This window comes from Argiope bruennichi, chromosome 10, assembly GCF_947563725.1.
Source record: "Argiope bruennichi chromosome 10, qqArgBrue1.1, whole genome shotgun sequence".
In the NCBI taxonomy this organism is placed as follows: Eukaryota; Metazoa; Arthropoda; class Arachnida; order Araneae; family Araneidae; genus Argiope; species Argiope bruennichi.
Window position 1 is genome coordinate 31201862 of NC_079160.1, and position 21824 is coordinate 31223685.

The following is a 21824-nucleotide window of genomic DNA, read 5'->3' on the forward strand; positions in this document are numbered from 1 at the left end:
TTTTGCCTTTGCTTTCAATATCAATTAAAGGCTTAACTTATTTAATTCTCTAAAAGTAAAATAAAAATGCCCCAAAAAATCGCTTCTGTGTGCTCTTTCTTAATGTTTTTGCAAAAACAACTAAAAATAACATTATATATATTGGAATTAATTTTTTATTGACTGCGTCGAATGAAAATAAAATCAAATAATTCCTTCAATTCAAATAACGAATTCTAAATATCTTGTGATCATTATTCAAAACAGCAAAATAATGTGCATTGTTAATTCATATGTAAGGTTTCTAAATATCTCAGAAGATTATGCTAAATTTTTATTGATCTTTTTTGCTGCAACTAAAAGATTACTAATAGATCTTTACTTTCCATGGAGTGCGTTTGCAATCACATGTAAAATTTGGGAACTAGAAAATTTTTCTTCTTTTAGAGCCTCTTTTTAATTTGCATTGGAATTCGTATATAAGTTGTTCAAAAAAATAGCAAACAATGCGACTGGCGGCGTCTTATTATACAGTATAAGCTATTTACATGTCAATGTCTCTGTGAGATTCTTTTGTCAAACTGAATATTTGCATTATTTTCTGAAAAAAACATTATCTATTTAGTAGAAAATGCGCATAAATTTATAAATGTATTCGAAAATTGCATTCATTCTAAACAGAGAAGAATGAATATTTTGTTTTGGATATTTGCTTTGAAAGGGTAAATAATTCAGATTGTTTTTGCTACTTCATTTAGATGAAGCGAACAAGAAGTCAAATGGATTTTATCCCGCCGATATAAATGTTTACCAATTTGTTGGGATTTGAAATAAAAATTAATGTGTATATTTTGGTGCTCTATATGCCAGACTGTTTGATTCAGAATTATCAAACTTGACACATATGTGCTTTGAAGAGTGGAAATGGGATCCTTGTAGCAATTTTTAAAAGATTTTAACGACGATTTTAAGTATTTAAAAATTAAACGGAATTTTGCCATTTTTCCGCATAATTTTTGAAAATATTGAAGGACTAAAAATAATTTTTATATCATTTTAAAATTCAAAAAATTTTCTTTTTAATGATGCCTATTTTTTGTAATATGAATGTTTTGGTAACTAACTGGTTCACCAAAAATATTCATTATTATCAGTTTAATCGAATTTTTTTATTATTTATTATTTTTCCCCAAATATGGAGTTGCTCAGTGAAGTCGAGTTCCATATCATAGTGATATTATTTATTATGTAGCGTTGTATATGTGTAATGCATTTTAAGCGTTTGGATAAAGATATTCTCATCTATGTTAATTAAAACCTTTTTATAGGGCCGCGGTGGCTTGGTGGTAAGGTCTCGGCTCGTGAGCTGTAGGGTTTCAGGTTCGAGAACCGTTTCCACCGAAGAACCGTCTTGTAAGGGGGTCTGTTGCACGTTAAATCCGTCAGGCCAAACGTCCTCCCACTGGTATGGCATGGTTTGGGAGAGAGGGGTGCCAGCTCAGGTGTTGTCCTCGTCATCTGACCGTGGTTCAAAATGACGAGGACCATCCTAAAATAGCCCTAGTGTTGCTTAAAAGGGAAAGTCAAATGGATTGTTAGAGTTATTTTTCGGCAAAGGAATTGCCTAGTGAAGTCGAGTCCTATGACATCATAATGACTTCATAAAAGAAATGAGGGGGGGGGGGGGGGTTACATTGAATTGCACATTGTCTTTTGTGGTAATATTATATCACTTTCTGGATCCTCATATGTCAGTTTAACAAAATGGTTTTCCATTAACCTTCAACAATAGAAACAATATGATAAAATATCTGATAAAACGATAAAAACAGTTTGAATTCCATTTCAAAAGTGAAAAATATTATTTAAAATCAGCAAAAAATATATATTTAATCCTAAAATGCATGACTTTTCATTTTTAAGTGAAAAATGCATGTGTTTTGATTAGCTGCATTTAAATTTAGGAAAATTATTTTTAAAATTTCTGTTTATTTTTCTGGTGAAATTTTAACAAGACAATTTAAATGTGCAAAATCGCTACATTTGGAATTAAACAATATCCCAGGAACATAAATCACGTATTAACAATTCTGCAATAAAAATAAAAGTCCCTTTTTTACCAATATATTTTTTACAATAGAAATAAATTATTTTGATAGTATTTTTAATGGTAGAATTATTTATTATTAGACACTTTAGAATTAATTTTAGACACCTTAGTATTTTCCCAATTTAAATCTAATTCTAGTTCCACTCTTTTCATATATCGGTGCTTTCTGTAAATGTTTATCAAAACGCATTTAAAAAGGATTTCCAGACACTCATTGTTGCTCTTTGAAACAGTCATGTGAGTTTAGAAATGAAAGTAAAAATGTGTCGTCAAATGGTTACTTGATGCATTGAAAGGTTAAGAAAATTATCAATTTTCAGAAAAAATTATTCGACTATGAAATTGGTGTCTTTAAAAAAAAAACACTTTTTTTTTAATTTTAGAATGTTGTAAAAATTACTTTTTTACAATATTTTCATAATTATAACGAAAAAAAAAACCGTCAAACTTTAAATTAATATTTAATTAATTAAAATTGTAATTAAAGATTGTTTAAAGATGTTCATTCTCATTTTCTAATGTTGTATATGCAAATTTTCTATCTAAGTCTAAAGCTCTATCCTATTGTTACAAACCTATAATATTGCTACCCGGCACGAATAGAGTCATCGTAAGAAAGACCGTTGTACGATCGGTCCTGTACGTGCTGAGATCAATGAACTTAGAGCTTGGCGACAGACTTGGCGAGCATTTGGTGGCTTGGCGATAAATTTGGCGAGTTTGGTGACTAAATGGATAATACCAGAAAGTTCGAGAACTTTCACGATCCATCCGCTAAGACCCGAGATACAGCCAGGTACGCCCTGATTGGTCTGAAGATTCTAGCCCCGCCTCCCGGAACTATAAAAGATGGGCAATCTGAAGCTGAAGAAGTCGTCGTGTGTATCGTAAAAAGAGGCGGTGTGTGGTGAGAGTCGGAGTCGCCGACACGTGGAGGTCTTGGAGGATTAGACAGCAAGAAAGCTGCTGAACTATAGCAATTAAATGTGCTGCGTCATTACGATTTATTGGCGGTATTTTGTAGTAGAAGAAAAAAAATTTTGTAACACTATATAGCACCAACACACGCATAAACTTTCCCTTTATAAATATATATTAATATAAAAATATTCAATTTTTAGTTCACAATACAACTGTACATTTAAAAAAACTGTTTCGTTAAATTCTTTTTTATTTTTATGTGTTATAGATTCTTCAGCAAAAAATTTTGGGTAATCACAACTTTGAAATAAATTCTACTGAACATTTTCTGCATAACAAAAAAAAGTTGAGAAATCTTTTGAAAATCTTTTATTACAAAATCTTTCTGAAATCTTCAGTATTATCAAAAAAATGGCAGCAGCTGATTATCTTTCACATACTGACAAAGTTGTAAAATTCAGTTGGAAATGATTTGATAAAATGCACTGGAGTGGGAGATATCCTATAAAACGGTTCAGATTGCCAACTAAATCCCGATTTCTTTTCCTTCGCTTGTCTATTCAGAAATCTTTTAGGTATATTTGAAATCTGAGACGCAGCTTATGTTGATTTATTTGAATTTGACTTCCCTTTTTTTTTTTTTTTTTTTTGTCAATTTACGACAAAGTTTTTCAGAGGACTGAAAAACTTTCATGGACTCGGAATCATCGTAACTTGATCTGAAATTTTATTTCTCTGCCATTTTCAATCGTTTCGTAGTAAGGTGGTATTTTTTTTCTTCAAATCTTTCCTTCACGTTTTTCACGATTGCATTCTTTGTAAATAAGTATTATGCTTGTGATAGATATTTCAAATTTGTTAGTTTTTTTTAGTTGTTTTTTTATATAAATAGAAAAAAGTTCTGCTTTCTTTGCTCCCTGTTGAAAATGTATTCAAGAATTAGGTTTTCGAATCATAAGAAAAAAAATTATTAACAATTAAAAATTAATTTTAAATTTCCTCCCGATTCCCACTGGGGGCCCCTCATATATGAGGATGAGAAGCTTTCGGCGTAGTGGATGGTTCTCGCTACCCTAATGGTCACAGAAATAGGTTGGGGTAGGCTCCATCCATCGATGAAGGGACGTGCTTCCCCAACGGAAGGGTTGTACCGTGGTCGGTGATGTCCTTTAGGACACAGTTCTCGCCAGTTTTGTTGTTACAGCGGTCCGGTCATTCAAACTTTTCCGTGTGCCTTCATGTGAATCGGGGTAGCCGGTTTAAGGTTCAAGTTACATTTCGTTCCGAAGAAATATATTGCATTAATTAAGCTTACAGATTAATTAGTTCTCATATTATGAAAAGAATATGATGCCACACAATTTAGGGAAATCTACAGGTTAAAATCCATATAGATTTAAATTTTCTGTTCCTTAATTTAATTAGTTTCCTTTGAAATGGGCTGCATTAATCTAAATTATATATGCCCTTATACATTAGTTCATTGTCAACAGTTTACAAAATGTTATCCTTTGCAAAACTTCTAGAATATTCTATGATTCATATAAATATAAGTTTGGACTTTAGTTCATGAAATTGTTCTTATTCAGTTGATAAAATATTGGTTGTGTTAAAATGCAATTAAATTTCTTATACATAGTTTCTTTCTTAGTTATAATTTCCACAACAACGTATTTTTAAACCTAAATTGTGATACATATTAAAGTCACATTATTTTAATGGCATTACAACTATACTGTTTATTATGTACATGAATCTCCTTAATGAAGTGGATACCCATGGCGTCATCATAATGATATTAGATAGACGCTGTTTTATTTTAAATTGCACATTGTCTGTTATGATAATGTGACTTCACTTTCTGATTCCTCATGTAGAAAGCACAGATTATTAGCTTAATGGTTATTCATTTGTTTTCAACAATGAAAGATAATCACATGATTAAATGTTTGATGAAACGATGAAAATAGTTTGATTTTCAACAGGGATTTATATTATTGAAAATTGGGGAAAAAATATTTTTAAAAAAATTTCAAGATTCAGTAAACCGCTGCAAGGCGATTAAATTCTTATCATTAAAAAAATAGTTTGTTTTTTTTAAATTTCAAAAGAGTGTAAAAGTTTGTTTTGTGCAATTAATAGAAAGTCAACGTAAAAGTTATAAAACCTCCTATACTTGGTAGAAAGTATGTAAGAGAATAATTAGGTGTTCTTTTAGGATTTTCTCCTTTTAGAAATTTTCTGATGCAAAATTTTGTGGCTGAAATTCTAGTGGGGAATTTTCATAATTGATTATTATATTATAAATGGTCTGTTAATTTATGGATTGAATTTGTTTTGGATTTGCATATCTACCTACATACCAACGATTTCCTCCAATGTACCGTAACTAAAAACATTCGAAACATAGTAATCTGTTTCTATTTTTTGCAGTTTTACTTGATGTATAGCTTGTCAAGCTTTGATTTTTAAGATCTTTAAAATTCTTTCATTCCTAAGAAGAATGTTTAATAAAATTTGATTCGATTCTTTTATGGAACATTTCTGTTTATTGCCGGCTTTTGGTTGTTTGACGGCTTTCTGGTCAAAGAATTATACTCACTGTATCCCGAGAGCCGATAAAATGCTCAAAACTTTCTTTTTTAAATTGGATATAGTGGCTCGGTCATTGAACCATAGTAAAGCTTATTTTATTTCGCCAATTCTCAAAAAAGGGCACTTTGGGATTATTTATAGTCATTTCATACAAATGGGCTTTTATTTCTTCCAGAAACATATATAAAGGGTTACATACAAGGTTTTTTAACACTTTCATTATGGTGCTTGAATCAGTTTTTCTTCTTGGTTAAAGAAAATTTTTTTTAGATATTCTAATCTAAATTTAAGTTTAGCTGACATTTTTTTAAATGTTTGTATTAGGTTTTTGACATCATAGAATTTTACATATTCTGAAAAAAATTAATCTTCATGATTAATATAAGATTTTATGCTTATTATGAAGATTATTTCATAATAATATTCATAATAATTTCTTGGTGAATTTCTGCTAAAGAAATTAGTCAATTTTTAATTCAATTTCCCACAAAATATTATATACAGTATGTTTTTTTTTTTTTTTTTTTTTTGTGATTAACCATCTGGAGTTAACTTTTTCAGTTTTAAACATTTTATGGGGGAGGAAAATGATATTCTTATATAAAAATAATAAACTTGATTCTTTTATTCTTATTTTCTTATTATATTTAAGAACTTACTTGCTTTTAGGTCACTTGTTTGTTTGTTTTTTATTTATTTTTTCTTTTTAAAAAATTGATTAATTTCTTTCTTTCAAATTCGAAGAAATTTAGCTAAACATTGTTCTATGTTTACTTACACACGCACACACACACACACACACATTTTTTTTTTTTTATTCTTATTAAATTTTTAAACACAAGAAATGTTTCTTTAGGAAGAAATTTTATCTAGGCAATTTATATTTTTAATTAAGAAATTAATTTAATTTTTTTAAAATAAAATTAAACATTTTCTGCATATTCTTTATATATATGTCTGCACACTTTTTATGAGAAATCATGTAGTTTACAGTTAAATAAGCTATTTTCTTTGAAATTATATTATTTAAATTTTCAATAATAATTAGATAAGTGTTATGTTACTATTATTTTTCATATTTGATTTTTTTTAAATTACAGAGAAAGTAAATATTCCCTTTATTATTTTATCTATAAAAATTTAATTCCATTTATTTGCATGAAGATAAAACATTTAAATTTAATGGTATTTAGAAGCAAAATGTTCTCCTATTAGAAAAGTGAGAGTGATAGTTTTTCTATCTAAAAGGGATCAACTTAAATTCTTTCAATTATTTGTCTTTTTGTTGATTAACATTCGGTTGTAGAAATATAAATCTCTTATCATTGTACTCACGTGATATAAAATAATGATTTTATACTTTTTCAAATTTTTAAATATGGTTCTGCAATTTAACATAAATATCTTTTTAGGGTGATAAAGAAAAGGAACTGGGTTTGCCATTCTCTCCATTGTGTGACCGAAATTCTACTCTAGTCGCAGAATCCCAAATTGGTAAGTGTGAAATCAGATTCCATTTTATATTCGTTATTATTAACGAAATAAAGCATTTCTGTGATCTTTTCAAATAAATTATGTGAGCCAGTGATTTTAATATCTATTAAAAAATTCCTTAGCAAAAGTTAGAGAGTTCAAATGTTACATCTTTCGCTATTATAAGAATTTTTACAAGAGTCTCTAAAGGTGAAACGTAGACAGTCGAAGTGAAAGAAATATGAAAGTGATGGCCTACTTGCAGCAAGAAATAATGAGAACATTTAAATATATGAGGCAATGAAAACCATATCTATTCAAGATACTTTAGGCAAAAGTCAGAAAGTCCAAATGTTACATCCTTTGCTATTATGAGAATTTTTACGAAAGTCTCCAATTTAAAGTTGAAATTTAGACTATTGATGGAAAAGAAATATGAAAAGGATGACCTACTTGCAGCAAGAAATAATGAGAACATTTAAATATATGAGGCAATGAAAACCATATCTATTCAAGATACTTTAGGCAAAAGTCAGAAAGTTCAAATGTTACATCCTTTGCTATTATAAGATTTTGTACGAAAGTCTCTAATTTAAAGCTGAAATATAGACTATTGAGGTAAAAGAAATACGAAAATGATGACTACTTGCAACAAGAAATAATGAGAAAAGTTAAATATATGAGACAATGAAAACCATGTTTATTCAAGATACTTAAGGCAAAAGTTAGAACACATATTTCGCTATTAATAAGATTTTTACAAGTCTCTTATTTAAAGCTGAAACGTAGACTATCGAGGTGAAAGAAATATGTCAATAAGGAACTACTTGCAGCAAGCAATAATGAGAACAGTTAAATACATGAGGCAATGAAAACCACATCTATTCAAGATTCTTTAGGCAAAAGTCAGAAAGTTCAAATATTTGCTATTATCAAATTTTTTTTCCTGTTTTTTTAAAAGAAATAGGATAATAACGGAGATTCTGATAACAACAAAAAAAACGTTATATATTCAATAATTCTTGGAAAAAATTCGATATTACATTGATTAATCGAACTTATTTCTCAATTATGTCTCTCTTTTTATATCTATCTAGTGATTTCCTATAAAGCTATATACTTTCAACTTACTGTTAATCTACTTGTATCTTTACTCATCTATCTTGTTCATAGCCATTTTTGATGGTAAATTTAAATAACAATCAAACATGTTGTAATTTCTATTGCAATAATATATAACTACACATGTTGTATCCCATTATTTGAAATTAGCAAAATCCGATTGTTACATATTAACAGAAATATAATAAATTCACAAAAAAAAATTAAATCTTCATGCTTTCCACAGTGGCTGAGTATTATCTGAGTTAAGAATATTAAAGTTAGAAATCGTTTTCAAAAACGAGACTAACAAATAGAATTGCTTTATAAGAATAAGTAGGTACACAGATACAATATATACAAGAATTAACTATAACTTTTCGCCGATTCGAACACCATTTTAGTTTGTTGTTTTTTTCAAATCGTTAAATTTTCTAAAAATGAATTAATATCGTTAATATATAGTATTAAAAATGTTTATATACTTATAATAATTATTTATAAACATTTAATTAAATACTACATATTTAAACTCAAATTAAATTATGTAAATATGGAATATTTCAAACTAATCACATTATTCATATTGCTGAACTGTATTCAGGCGCTATTTATAAAATCGTTTGTTGGAATTGCTAAATAAAGTCCAATTAATTACCTACTGACCCGCAATGTTAACATCTATTGCTTTATTATGTTCACCACGGTCAAACAAGGACTATGAGTCGCCGAGTAGCATTAATTGCGATCCTTGATTGAACTAGTAGTTAAAAAATAAAATTAATTAAAATGTAAATAATTGTAATTGTAAAAAAAATCCAAAATTACCATATTAATTGATTAAAACCCTCAAACTTATGATAATTGAAATAAAATCTACATTTAAATTTATTAATATGAACAATGATACCTTAATGCATAGTATTTTATTAAGAATCATTAAAAATGCATATACGTTTTGGAGGCATTCTGTAATTTAGGTTAAAGTTTCTGAAATTTTTCAGTCATATTGCATATACAAGTTTGAAACGTTTGTGCGCAGAAAACAATGTAGCACTGTTACATAAAACTTAATGTTTTGCTTTTTAGGTTTCATTGACTTCATCGTGTCCCCCAGTCTGGAAGTGTGCGGTGACATGCTGGATCGCATTCTTCGTCACGTTGAAGGTCACAAGGATGGAGTGATTGCTGAAGACAGCACAGGTAGCCATTCACTGTCTTTTAATATTATTTAGACTGCTTATTACAATATATTTAATATTATTTGTGTTGATAAAAAATATTCTTTTTAGTTCTTCCTAGCAAATATTCAAAAAAAATCGATCGATATCGTGCATATTGTCAAATGTCGTTCTGCGGTTATCAGTAAGGACCTTTAAAATACACTTATTCTCGAAAATAGTGTTACGAATGTCATCCAATGAGCGTACGGTGTAAGAAATCTGATTATGGAAAATAGTCCAAAAGGAAACAGGGCGCACAGATAGCAAAATAAGTCTTAGTGTGTTCAGCTCTTTGCTTTCAAAAATCAAGAAAACACACGAACAGCAAATTGATATTAAACAACAGCGCAACATTGCTTAGAGTGCAACTAGCAAGCTCGCTGTGTGATTAGCCCTCCAAAAAGATCCTGGCTCCCTGATAGTATGAATATCTCCGTTAATATGATCGCCATGACTAGATATGTAATTTTTTTAGAAGGTTCTCGTTTAGAAATACAGATATAGCCGTAATTCTTGTGTTTTAAAGAACCTTCATCAAGCTTAATCTTGCAAAGAAATAATATTAATAATATGATTTTCCGCTGGAAATTAATAGTTTTGATGTTTTACAAATGAAATTATTGTTGATACTTTAGTTTGAATGTCATCCTATATTCTCCTGGTCACTCTCTTTTTCCATTGGGTTAAAAGGATTTATGAAAGTATAAAATTTTTGTAAAGAATTTTCTTTAAATTTGATTTTTAAAAATTATGACAGAAATAAGTATATTGCCTTCAGCTATTTTATTTATACTAGAGTAAAATTCATCATTTATAATTTTTTTGAAAATTTGCTCTAAGCTGAAAGAGACAAAAATTAAAATGTATGCATAAAGAGCTATTTTTATTCGCATATTAATAAAAAGAATTATTTCTGTTAATAATAGGCTAATCCTCTACGATTCCCACTGGTTGTAAAAAGGGCTTAAATCTGAGAAATTTGCAAACAATAACAATTTAATTTAATTGCTCCAGAATATTCTCACTAATCTTTGAAAAAAAATTGAGACTTCTTCCAAAGCAAATAGGTCATTGTCTTTCTTTTCTTTTCTTTCTTTCGTTTTTTTCAATTATTTGTTACAACTTTAAAATATTAGAAATGCTAAAAATAAATATAATAGTAGAAACATAATGTTATTAAAACGTTTTTAAATCTTTGATAAAAAAAAGTTAATAAGTTATGAATGTTGAAAGCCGCGTAGTATTTTCAGAAACCTGAACTGTAAAAGCTTAAATTACAAGAAACATCCAATAGTTTTAATCACTTTACTTAACAAGAGAGAAATAATTATATTACTATTCAAAAAGGCTTATTCTGAGTCAGCAAAAATCATGCTCAAGAATTGTTAACTTTTTTAATTTAATAAGAAAACAATCATACTATGCATGTTCTTGTTAATTCGTAAATCCTTTGCTTTTATCACTCTAATAGGAAATAGGAAAAATGCACTGGCAGAAAGAGGAATCCTGCTGCCATCTACCGATCAGTAAAATATATAACAATTTTGTAAATTACCATTTATTTTGCAAGGTATTTTTTATACATTTCAAATATACTCAAAAAAATAAGAGGTTTGAAAAAATTGTAAAATGACCAGGAATAATTTTTTTTACATTAAATTGAATCACGAAGAATAGAATTAGGAATAAAATTATTTCTAATAAATTTGAATATGTTTGCAAATAATTATAAAAGTTGCAATCATTAGTTTGAAACAAAAGTTAATGAATTAATAATCTATATAATTTATTATATCTTAAATATATTTTAAAAAATTAAAATAGCAAAATTAAATGATTTTTTTTAATATTTATCAAAAAAAATTACCTGTTGTTATATTCAAAATAATATCAAATTCGAGCTTTGCTAATTACTTTCAAAAACATGCTTTTCAATAATTAGAATACGCATGATAATTCACAAAGTGTTATATTTTCTGTACTTTGAATACTGTATGTTTTTATTATTTAGATACAAAATGTATTTTTTCGATAAATATATTATGCATAATAATTGATTTCATTTTTTATCAAACGTTAAAGAAATTATAATAAATGTATGATAATTCTCATACTTTATCAAGGACAATAAATCGTGTTATTTGTTCTATGAAAAGATTTATACAATAAAGTTTTATTTAATATAAATTATTTGATGAAAGTTGAAAGTTATTTTTAGTGTTAACTTCAAGAGAATGGATAAGGACTAAATATTAAATTTAAATTACAAATTCTAGTCGAAACATAATATTTTAGGGAGGGGGGGATTTACTCACTTTTTTATTACTTTGAGGTAAATTACTTTGCTAAAATGTGGTATTTTATGTCATTGCCGGTGGAAGTTTGGAAAGTTCACCATCGCTTGCGAACTTTGCCGTGACCTTTTGGGATCATCACCTCGCTATATGCTCAGACAATGCAAGCTCTTAAAAAGAGATCCTAAAGAAAAAGAAATGCTAAATATATAAGAAAGCCAAAAAAAGAATAATATCTTTGATTTTTATTTGATTTCAATTACGTTATAATCCTACCTTGATTTAAAATCAAGAAATCTGTTTATCTCAATGAATATAGAAAAATTTCGGATTGCCCAGTATGTGCTTTGGACTTAATATGAAAGAATTTCTTACCTTTTTATAGTTTTGTCGTAAGTATCCACAGGTGACAAATCTTATTAGCACTTTTCATTTGACAAATAATACAAGCACGATGGTACCTGCAATATAAACTGTCAAAAAAAAACTCTTCTAGAGTATTATAAATAAAAAAGAATTTCGAAATTGAACCCGCAACATCGTATATAATAATTTTATCGCTTTAAAAAATATCATATCATTTGTATTTTTAGTGTATTTTCCCTTCTAAATAAAATATCTAAAAATTTTAGTATCTTCCATAGCGTATTTCTAGATCAAGTTCACAAATTCATAAAAATGATATAAAAATAAATAAAATGAGAGATTCTTCAATTTGTAATGGAAATAAGTAAACGAGTTTAAATATAAATTTTACTAATTTATTATTGTAAAATCTTACCCCAAAATTAAGCCGACTACTAAGCATTCCAAAAACAAATAATTGGTAAAAAAAAAAAAAAAACTATTGGATTTCTGTTGTATAATAAATTTTAAAAAAATTATGAAAATTAAAGAAAAAAATTGCACAGTAATAAAATAAGTATCATTAAAAGTTAATTTCCTTTATTTTTAAAGTGAAGTAAAAATGGTTTTATTGTATATTATTTGAAATTTTTGTTAATATTTTGTTTACTGTAATTGAAAAGTTAACCAAAGTTTTGAAAAATATTTATCTCGAAATGATTACGAGTCAGATTCTGTAATTCTAGATCCAACGGTCTTCATTATAAAGCACTATGAAGGATTTTTGCGTCATGTACGCCAAATTTGGAAATTCTTGATCCAACGAGAGTCAATGTAGAGTGTTACGAACGATTTTTGAGCCATGTATATTGCATTATGTAATTTACTGATAGTATCCTGTCTGTAAACATTATAATTTTTTTAAAAAAAATTCCTTCACATCTTTCGAGGAAATGCGCATTGAATTTAAATTCCACATTATTGCTCCTTATTAATAATAAATCCAGATAGAATCGTTGATTTATTGCAACTTTCTGCTAGAAAGAATTATATGTGTTGTCTTTCTAATAGATTGTACTGATAGTGTGTTGTAGATTTATTATAATATGCTTTCTTTAGATCATTTCCCAATTTCAAGCCGTATAGCGGCTATTTTGTGACCAAGAAAAAAAATGACGAATAATTTTTTTTTTCTTTGTATTTGACTTTACTATATTTACATAATTACTCCTCCTTACCTGATGAAATTGGCATACGCTCTTTATTTTAATGGAGAATAAAAACTAAAATAACTGTTTAAATGTCATGAGCAGTTAAACTTATATAAAAAGTACCATGCTACGCCTAGTTGTACCTTTCCGATCCAGTAAATGATTATTGAAAATGCTTGGGTGTAAGCTGTCTCTTGTTCAATTCAGGCCTAAATTTGTTTGTTTGTTTTAAATCGCTCGGCATATTATTAGAAGCACTGTCTCAGCAATATACTGTAACGAAAATCGTCAAAAAGTGATGTTGAGGAATTTAATCCTATAAGTTAAATAAGAGAGAAATGAAGCTTCATTCCATGAATATTCCATAAAAGAATAAACACAGCTAAAATGCACATAAAAACAGCACTGGTGAAAATTAGCAATAGAAGCACACGACAAATCCCTTGGTACATAATAGAAACAACTCTATCAATCGTGTTTGGTGTCTAGCAACTAACCAGTCCATACAACAATTAAAATTTCAAGGGATAGTGACTCGTTTTAGTATCGCTGGTGTTTATAGCTATCCGATAGGCAGAACGTTAGATGGCATTTCACATAAGAATCCTCAGATCTCGGTTCCTAATTGTTAACTATTTCAGATCTTTCATTTTGTCATGGAAGTTACCAAATCTGTCAGAAAAGTCAAGGTAGCCATTGGTTTAACAACCCTTAAAAATCACTATAATTGTATCTTTCCTGCAATAAAAACTAATATGCTAGGGAAAGGGTATAACAAATTAGTAACAATATTCTCACTTTGCAGATTTTTAATTTTAGTATTTTTTCAGTCCCGACGCCGAGGAGCCTGCAGACCTCATCTCCGGCCAACAGCCCTTCACACAGCCGAGCTTCTCCCCGCCTATTCAACAGCCCTGGTCAGTCCCCCAGACACTTACCCAGCGGAGGATGCGTGCCCAGACCATGGCTTAAATGCCTCGACAACAACAAGAAGATGTGGCACGAACTTAGCGACAAAGGTGACCTTATTGTATTTTTCCTAAATGAAATGGTCTAAATTATATTAATTTGAATTTTTTTTTTAAATAGTGATTTAATATAGAAATGAAAATGGTTGTGAGCAACTTGGTTACATTGAAAACTTAATTATATTTTTTTAAATTTTAGCCATCGGATGAAAGTTTTACATGGCAAAAGTGGAAAGGAATCATTCTATTAATATGTAAAAATTTTATGTTGAAAATTTTTTGAGAGTTTCTTTTTAATAAGAGATAAATTCGACAATCAAGACAACCCAAATTATCTATTCTATCAATCCGTTTTGTTTTTCTGCAACATTTTTTGAAGCAAATATTTATCACATAATTTATTTCAAGTGATAAATATTCATTAATTCCGAAACATATGTTTTTAAAAGAAATTAATGCAATATCATGAAATGAGTCCCATTTTCGGAAAAGTAAATTTACCATAAAAAAAAAGATTTTAATATCTTCAATACTTATTTGAAAAAAAAACGGTTGAATTAGTTCCAAAGATATATAGATAAAATTTTATATTACTGTAGAGAATTTAAGTTACGGTTGGAATAACGTAGTTTTAAATAAATATATATTTTTCTTACCATGTAATTTTAAATGTTTGAATTTTCTAAAAAATGAAGACAATAAACACAATAAGTATTACTTGTAGAATTTTATATTTTTCATAATGATTAACAAAAGTTTTTTTTTTTTTTTTTGCGGGGGGGGGAGTATAAAAATTATACTCTTCTTTAAAGATTATACCTTCCTTACTCTCCTCCCCTTTTCGAGTATTAAAAATTAAAATTGAAATGAAAATAAAAGAAAAAAAAATAAGCGGTATTAAAATAATTCTTACTTAATGAGAGCTAAGATTCATAATCAAGAAATAGATTGAATATTGTGTAAGGTAAAATAAAAATGTGTCTGTAAAAATAAACTCACACTTTTCTGATATCTCTTTTATTTAGAAGACGAAAATGTAAGACGGATAAAGAGCTTGTAACAATTATTTAATTATCTATTAAAAATTTAACATTTTAATTAGTATTATTATTGAAACACTTGAGGAAAATTTACAAAATTAACTTACTTCATGCATTAATTTGGTGCTGCCATCTGGTGGGCAACCAACGAAATAAAAGGTTTCTCAAAACTCAGATTATAATACCTATACATTAGTTGTTTCCTCTATAATTCGTATAAAATTGGAATTTTTGTTTTTTTATATAATGTTATTTCTTATTAAAGTTGTTAAGAATGGTTTTAGTGTTCCTTTTAAATGAAATATTACTTTTATTTTAGTAGAATATACTAGTGTGTAATTTGATTGAATTGTTAAAAAATTTTGAAAAATATTTAGAGCCTTGAAAAGTCCTCAGAACACAAAGCAGATACATTGTACAAAGGTTTCATATGATTCATGGTTTCTTTTACATAGGATCTAGAAAATAATGTTAATATCAAAGATAAATCTTGACTTTTCACACTGGCTTGTATATTTTAAAAATATCTGACTAAAATATTGTCATTTGAATTTAATTAAAGTTAGAAATTACATTTTAATACAAGAACTGCGAACATTTTTAAAAAGTGTCTTTTATCGCTTAAAAGTTATGCTTATCATACAGTCATTGTAGATCATTGCAAATGCAATATTAGCCTATAATATCCATTTACATTACAAACATTTGGAAATGTTTGAAAGTAAGGGAGTTTCGCTTTTATTAACAATCAAGATGTTGCCAAATCCATTTTTACTGAAATTGCTTATGCAAATTTTATCCCCTACATATTTCTCAAAAACATTTCCTTGTGTTATTGTAGCATTTCACAATCTTTTTATCTTTTGTTTTAATCCATAATAACATGTGATGAATGTACTTTATTAGAAAAGACACATAAGAAAGAAATAATTAAAATTCCAGACTATATGTTCCTGCATATGTTTGTGCATACATGCATGAGAGAGTATTTAAACGCAAAAACATAGATATATCTGTTAAATAATAGCCAATATAAAATTATCTAATAATTACTGATCTGATCTATAATTTGTTTTCATATTTTTTTAACGTTAAAATGGCGAAGAATTCTTTCCTTTGACTAACTTGTAAGTGCAAGTTGCTCAAAGGAAGCCTTACGCTTTGTCTGACTGAAATAGCATTGAGAAGCATTATCTAGCTTTTTTTATATGACTGTTTGAAACATTCTGTTAAAACAAAAAAAAATTTCAGCTCGAATTTAGATTACGTACTTCGGATTTGCCGTTTTTATCTGCTTTGAGGTTTTGCTTCGCTTTCTAATTTGCATTTATAACAACGCATGAATATTTTTTTTTTCAGTATTTTAGAATATTTCTTTGAACTTTAGGAAGTTTTCTTACAAAGCTTCTGTGCTTTTCCAACCATAGAAGGACTTCTGCCGAAAAGCAACTTTTACAGATTACACAACTTCGAACAAACATGGAGAGAAATGTGATAAGATTTGGGCATTTCTGATCAAAATGAATGGCAAATTTAAAATTTTAAAAGCAGTTGAATTCCAGAGCTATATCTCTCATTTCAAGAACAATGAACTTCCTAAAAAGACTTTTGATTTATAAACCACATCTTAAGTTCCCTTCCTTTAGAGCTAAGGCGTTTTGAAGGGTTATGTTCTCAGACAAACAGAATTAAATAATAATAATTATTATTATACGGTACACTCACGAATATCCGGCATAATGTGGGAGAAAGGCAGACCAGATAAAAAAAATAACCGGATAGGCCGGAGTTCTATGCCCACCAATTTCTCATTTCTTTGCCCACCAATACCAGAAGACAAAGTTTCTATCCCAAAACTCACTGTTATAATATGTATTTTCTAGCTTTTTATTGAATACTAAGCCCTCCATTTATCTCAAGCCACGTAGAGTGTTTACGCAGCCATGGCCTGGTGAAACAAAGAATGCTTTGCGAGTAACGTGTCGAATTAAAATAGAAGGATCTATACTGATAATTTATGTATGTTTATATACTGCATTGCACGTTTCAAGAATTTATAAGATAAAAAGTAAGTTAAAGGATATAAACTGTTCACATTTTAACATAAATTCTGTCATGCATAACTCAAATGCTGGAAACATAAACAAAGCATTAACGTTTATTGCAGACTTAATTCTTGACACAAATTTATTAATTTTTCACTGATAAATGATACACAGATGTGAAAAGGTAACCCTAAGATAAGAGCCGAAACTTAGAGTTTTTAGTTTTTCAAAAACCAGGCCGGATATGCGGAAGTCGGATTGTCGCAAACAGGGTACTCGGAAGTGTACTGTAATTTTAAAAAATGTGTTTTTCAGGCTGGATAAGGTCTAAAGTATGGGGATTCGTCAAAATTATGATACCGAATTTTTTTTCACGATTATAATACTTTCTTTTTGTAAGCTTTACATCAAAGAAAATAAAAATTAATGAGACAATATCATAAAAAGTTTTAATTTTTTTAGAAACTATTACTTTTTGCTTTATTTTGCCAATAACTTTCGATTGTCCTTAATTAATTTTTATATCCATATCAAACCGGTGGACAATTTTGTTCTTAACTGAGCAATAGGGAAAAAGAACTTAAAATTCTGTAGATGTTGTATGAAAGATAATCAAATGATAATATCTTTCTATTGTCATGTCATTTATAGACTCTAAAAATCTAATAAAAAATTGTATTCAAACAAATGAACAGGAAGCCGAATAAAGACTGCTTTTATCAGTAGATAGCCCTCAGAATAAAAGACAATCACCACACAATTTGTCTCCCAATTAAAATGTCTTTAAATTGAAATGACGAAATCGTGTATGACTACAAAAGTCCTTATCTAAATTTCTTTCTCTTTTCCCCGTAGATGCTGAGCTCCGGGAGCAGATAACAGAAGCCAGCAAGAAAAGGTTTCGCGATTATTCGAATGGATTGGACAAGTAGAGAAGAAAAGTGGGTGGGGAGGAATCACTGTTGGTCACTTTGAAGGACAGGAAGGACATTCGCAAAGTCTATGTCACTGTCTTTATGTGGGAGAAAAGTGTCATCACAAACCGCTTTCTCTCTGCTAAATATCATCCCACGGGGTTCCCACAATCCACAACAAAACAAGGAAAGAATGGCACTTTTATTTTTATTTGAGCTTATTATTCTATTCAATGATTTTTTTTTTAATTTTTTCTCTTTTAAAAAATTAAATATTTAAGGGGATTATTGGTCAATTGTTTTAAACCGCATTAATACTTTTAAGTAGTGAATCATTTTTTAAACTAATTAAGCCACTTAAGTATTTTCATCGGCGATTTAAAAATTATTCATTTTGATATGTTGGAATTTTTTTTAAACTCAAGTATTTAATTTAATATTTAATTGGAATAATTCTGTTTAATCTGTCAGTTTGAGTTGATTCTAATCCTTTTCTTCTAATCTCTTTAATTTCTTCTGAGAACTTTATCTTATTATTTTCATTTAAGCTCCATAAAATCTCTCTCTTATTTTTTTTTTTTTCATTTCTTCTATATTTAAGAAGAAATGAAAAGACATTTTTTTTATTACGACTAGTTTAAAATTATTCTGCATGAAAATGCTACTTGGAAAGATTTTAATCCAATTTATAAGTTTTAATTCATTGTCTAATTTGACATCCGAAAAAAAAACTTAATTTTTATTTAATTCGTTTCTTCTCATGTGTAGCCTTTTAATTAATTCCAGCTTCAAAAATAATTTCTCTTAACAATTATAATATTTTTCTAATCTCATTTAACAAGGAATTCTTAATTTTTTTTTTTTCTTTTTAAAATATTAAAAGTACAAAACTGTTTTCTTCTATAAAAATATTTTTATAATTGCACTTGGTGCTTGGATGTTATAGTTATTATCTTTTAGTTAATCTGTTAAATTCTGTCTTGAAACTTTTTATGTTTTCTATTATTTAGCATTAATTTAAATTTTGTAATTTATCTTTTATTTAAGGCTTTTATTTTCTTTAAGAAAAGTTTAAACTATACAAAATACAGTTTTCAATAATATCAAATTATTGATTTTTAAAAACTAAAAATAATAATCATTCCAACATATTATTATAAATAGATTTTTAAAAGATTTTTTGATTCCATCATTCTAATATTTCTTTTCAATGTAACAAATTTTCATTGCGTAATTTTAGCTAACCTATTACAAATATTGTTGTATTTTTTTATACTTTCTTCACACCTTATTTTTAACCGCTATTTTTCAAATACTTTTTTGCAAATATATTAATTTTTTAACTCCGAAATATATAACATTTGATGTAAATACTTCCATTATATTTTTCATTTCATTTAAATCTAATTTACGATTTGTACTTAATTCTCCATTACGGGTATGATGTGTCATTTCGCAACAAACAAGAACGAACTATTCGAGAGAAAAAAGCTACCTTTTGTTTGAACTGATGGAACTGTGGGAACTCTTCAATTCCACCACAACCACCATTGTGATACGAGTATAATATTGCACTGTGCCCTACACTTTCCATTCGCTCTGTGCTGTAAATAGTTGTTACTAATGCTATGATTGTTACAAAATGTCTCTAGTAGTTTCTAAAGAGATCAGTGTTACTCAAACTGAATGCAATTTTCTGTACATACAAAGGCATTTCTTTTTAGAGAGTTTTTCATATCCGCATATTCTAATCAAGAATTATATTCATTTTCATTACTGCACATGCTTCTATTGATAGAAAAATTTTGGAATTATTTAAATAAAATGAATACAAAATATTAATATGAGGCTAGACCAAAAATAAATGTATAAAGCAAAAATGCACTTTACAATTCAAGAAAAAAAATCCCCCCCATAAAAAAACTACATGCTTTCCTTTATATATTGAAATAAACTCTGTAATCATTGAGAACTATCCCAGCGTAACACTAATTTGAACATTCGGTCATGGTACTACTGTTTGTCAAATTGACTGAAGTATTCCTGAAGGGTGTTTTGCAAATCCTCATAATCTACGAAGCGCTTTACCAACAAAAATTTCTTAAACTCCATCATTTCTGAAACGTCTCAAATGCCCATTCAACTAAACTACGACGGTTGCCCGAAACGCTTGAATATCACTATGAAATGTTATCCGCCTTTTGTTAAGTGTGATTGATTGATTACCCGAGGCTCATGTTTTGTTCCTAGCAGACGTTCTTCCAAATAGATTTAGAGGAGAGGGACATTTTTTGGGGAATCTCAAAAGATATTCGGGTGTTTATTAGCCATCAGCTAAGAAGAGTCCTCTTTGTGATTGTGATTTTTGAAGGGAATAGGAATAGTAATGGGAAAATCGGGAGGTGCTGTATTCTGAGGTACTTGAAGTCGAAATGATCATTGGAAAGAGCGAGTTGAAGATCCAGACAAATGAAAATCCGAGAAGATCGACTTTTGAACAACTGTCACGTATATTTGAAGCTCTCGGTCTTATTATATTCTCCGCCGGATCTACCTTTGGACAATGGGTCAGATCCATTTTTCCATTTTTAATTTTTTTGGCAAGAAATATCGACTTATTTTCGACTTGAAATTATAAACCGATAAACACTTAACAATCTGTGAGGAATTTCGCTTCGATTTAATTCTTTTGACTTGAAGAAATTTGATAACTGCATCTGAATCAAACTGTGCACATTCTGCGAGTATATATATCATATTTCTTTACTTTCTGGAATATCATTTGCTTCTTGAACAAGCCGACACATGAATCTCATTTACTACACTCTTAAACATTGAAGTGATACAATTCGCGCGAATAATGGGCATGCTTGTTTTGTATAGCAGACACATGTATTATTTTACCTCCCACATATAATTTAAACTTTTATAAACGTTGAGACAGCATTAATTAATTGTGAATATAAATAATTTGACTACTTAAAGTATTCTTCTCATAGTTTTCTTATAATTTACTGAGTGAATACTTAAAATCCTGAAACAATTTTTAAGGGTAAGTGAGGTGCATCAAAACCAGATTTACGATAGAAGATAAAGTTGGGTAACAGAAAGTGGAACTCAAAATTGGAATCTTTGTCGACATATTAAGAAAAAGAAAAGGATAATTGTTTCTGTCCACTTCTTCATGCCTTAAAATTTGTCTTATGATTTTGAAACACACTTATTTACATTAGAATGCTTCTTAATGATTAATAAGTTCTATATATAAATATAATTTATGTATAGAACTTATTTATGATAAGTATAAATATAATTTATCAGTGATGAGATGTTGAGATTTTTATAATGGTGTCTCACAATAATTAAATATGATAAGTAATTCAAATGAACAAATATCTACACAAGACATTATTACATGGGGCTTATTGATTAAAAAAAGGGGCAAACTTGACTCATATCTGTGCACCAAATAGACATCGGATTCAGCTCATGGCTCATCCTTACATTAGGCCCATTACCGGTCAATGAAATTGTTATTAAATTAACCTCATATTATAACCATGTAAGCCCAAAAAACGAACATCCTAACCATGCATCTTTGTTTT

The 21824-nt window shown here is 28.4% G+C and overlaps 1 protein-coding gene across 1 annotated transcript in view; it reads left to right on the top strand.

The window, feature by feature from the left end:
* LOC129987827 (dual specificity calcium/calmodulin-dependent 3',5'-cyclic nucleotide phosphodiesterase 1-like) overlaps positions 1-18548 on the top strand; it is a 324248-nt gene extending 305700 nt beyond the window's left edge. Inside the window, exons 13-16 of the mRNA XM_056095791.1 lie at positions 7018-7099; positions 9269-9382; positions 14083-14271; positions 18161-18548. Of these exons, the coding sequence (XP_055951766.1) occupies positions 7018-7099; positions 9269-9382; positions 14083-14271; positions 18161-18237 (462 nt within the window). The 3' untranslated portion in view covers positions 18238-18548. The remainder of the gene's footprint in view (positions 1-7017; positions 7100-9268; positions 9383-14082; positions 14272-18160) is intronic.
* Positions 18549-21824: the final 3276 nt, after the last annotated feature.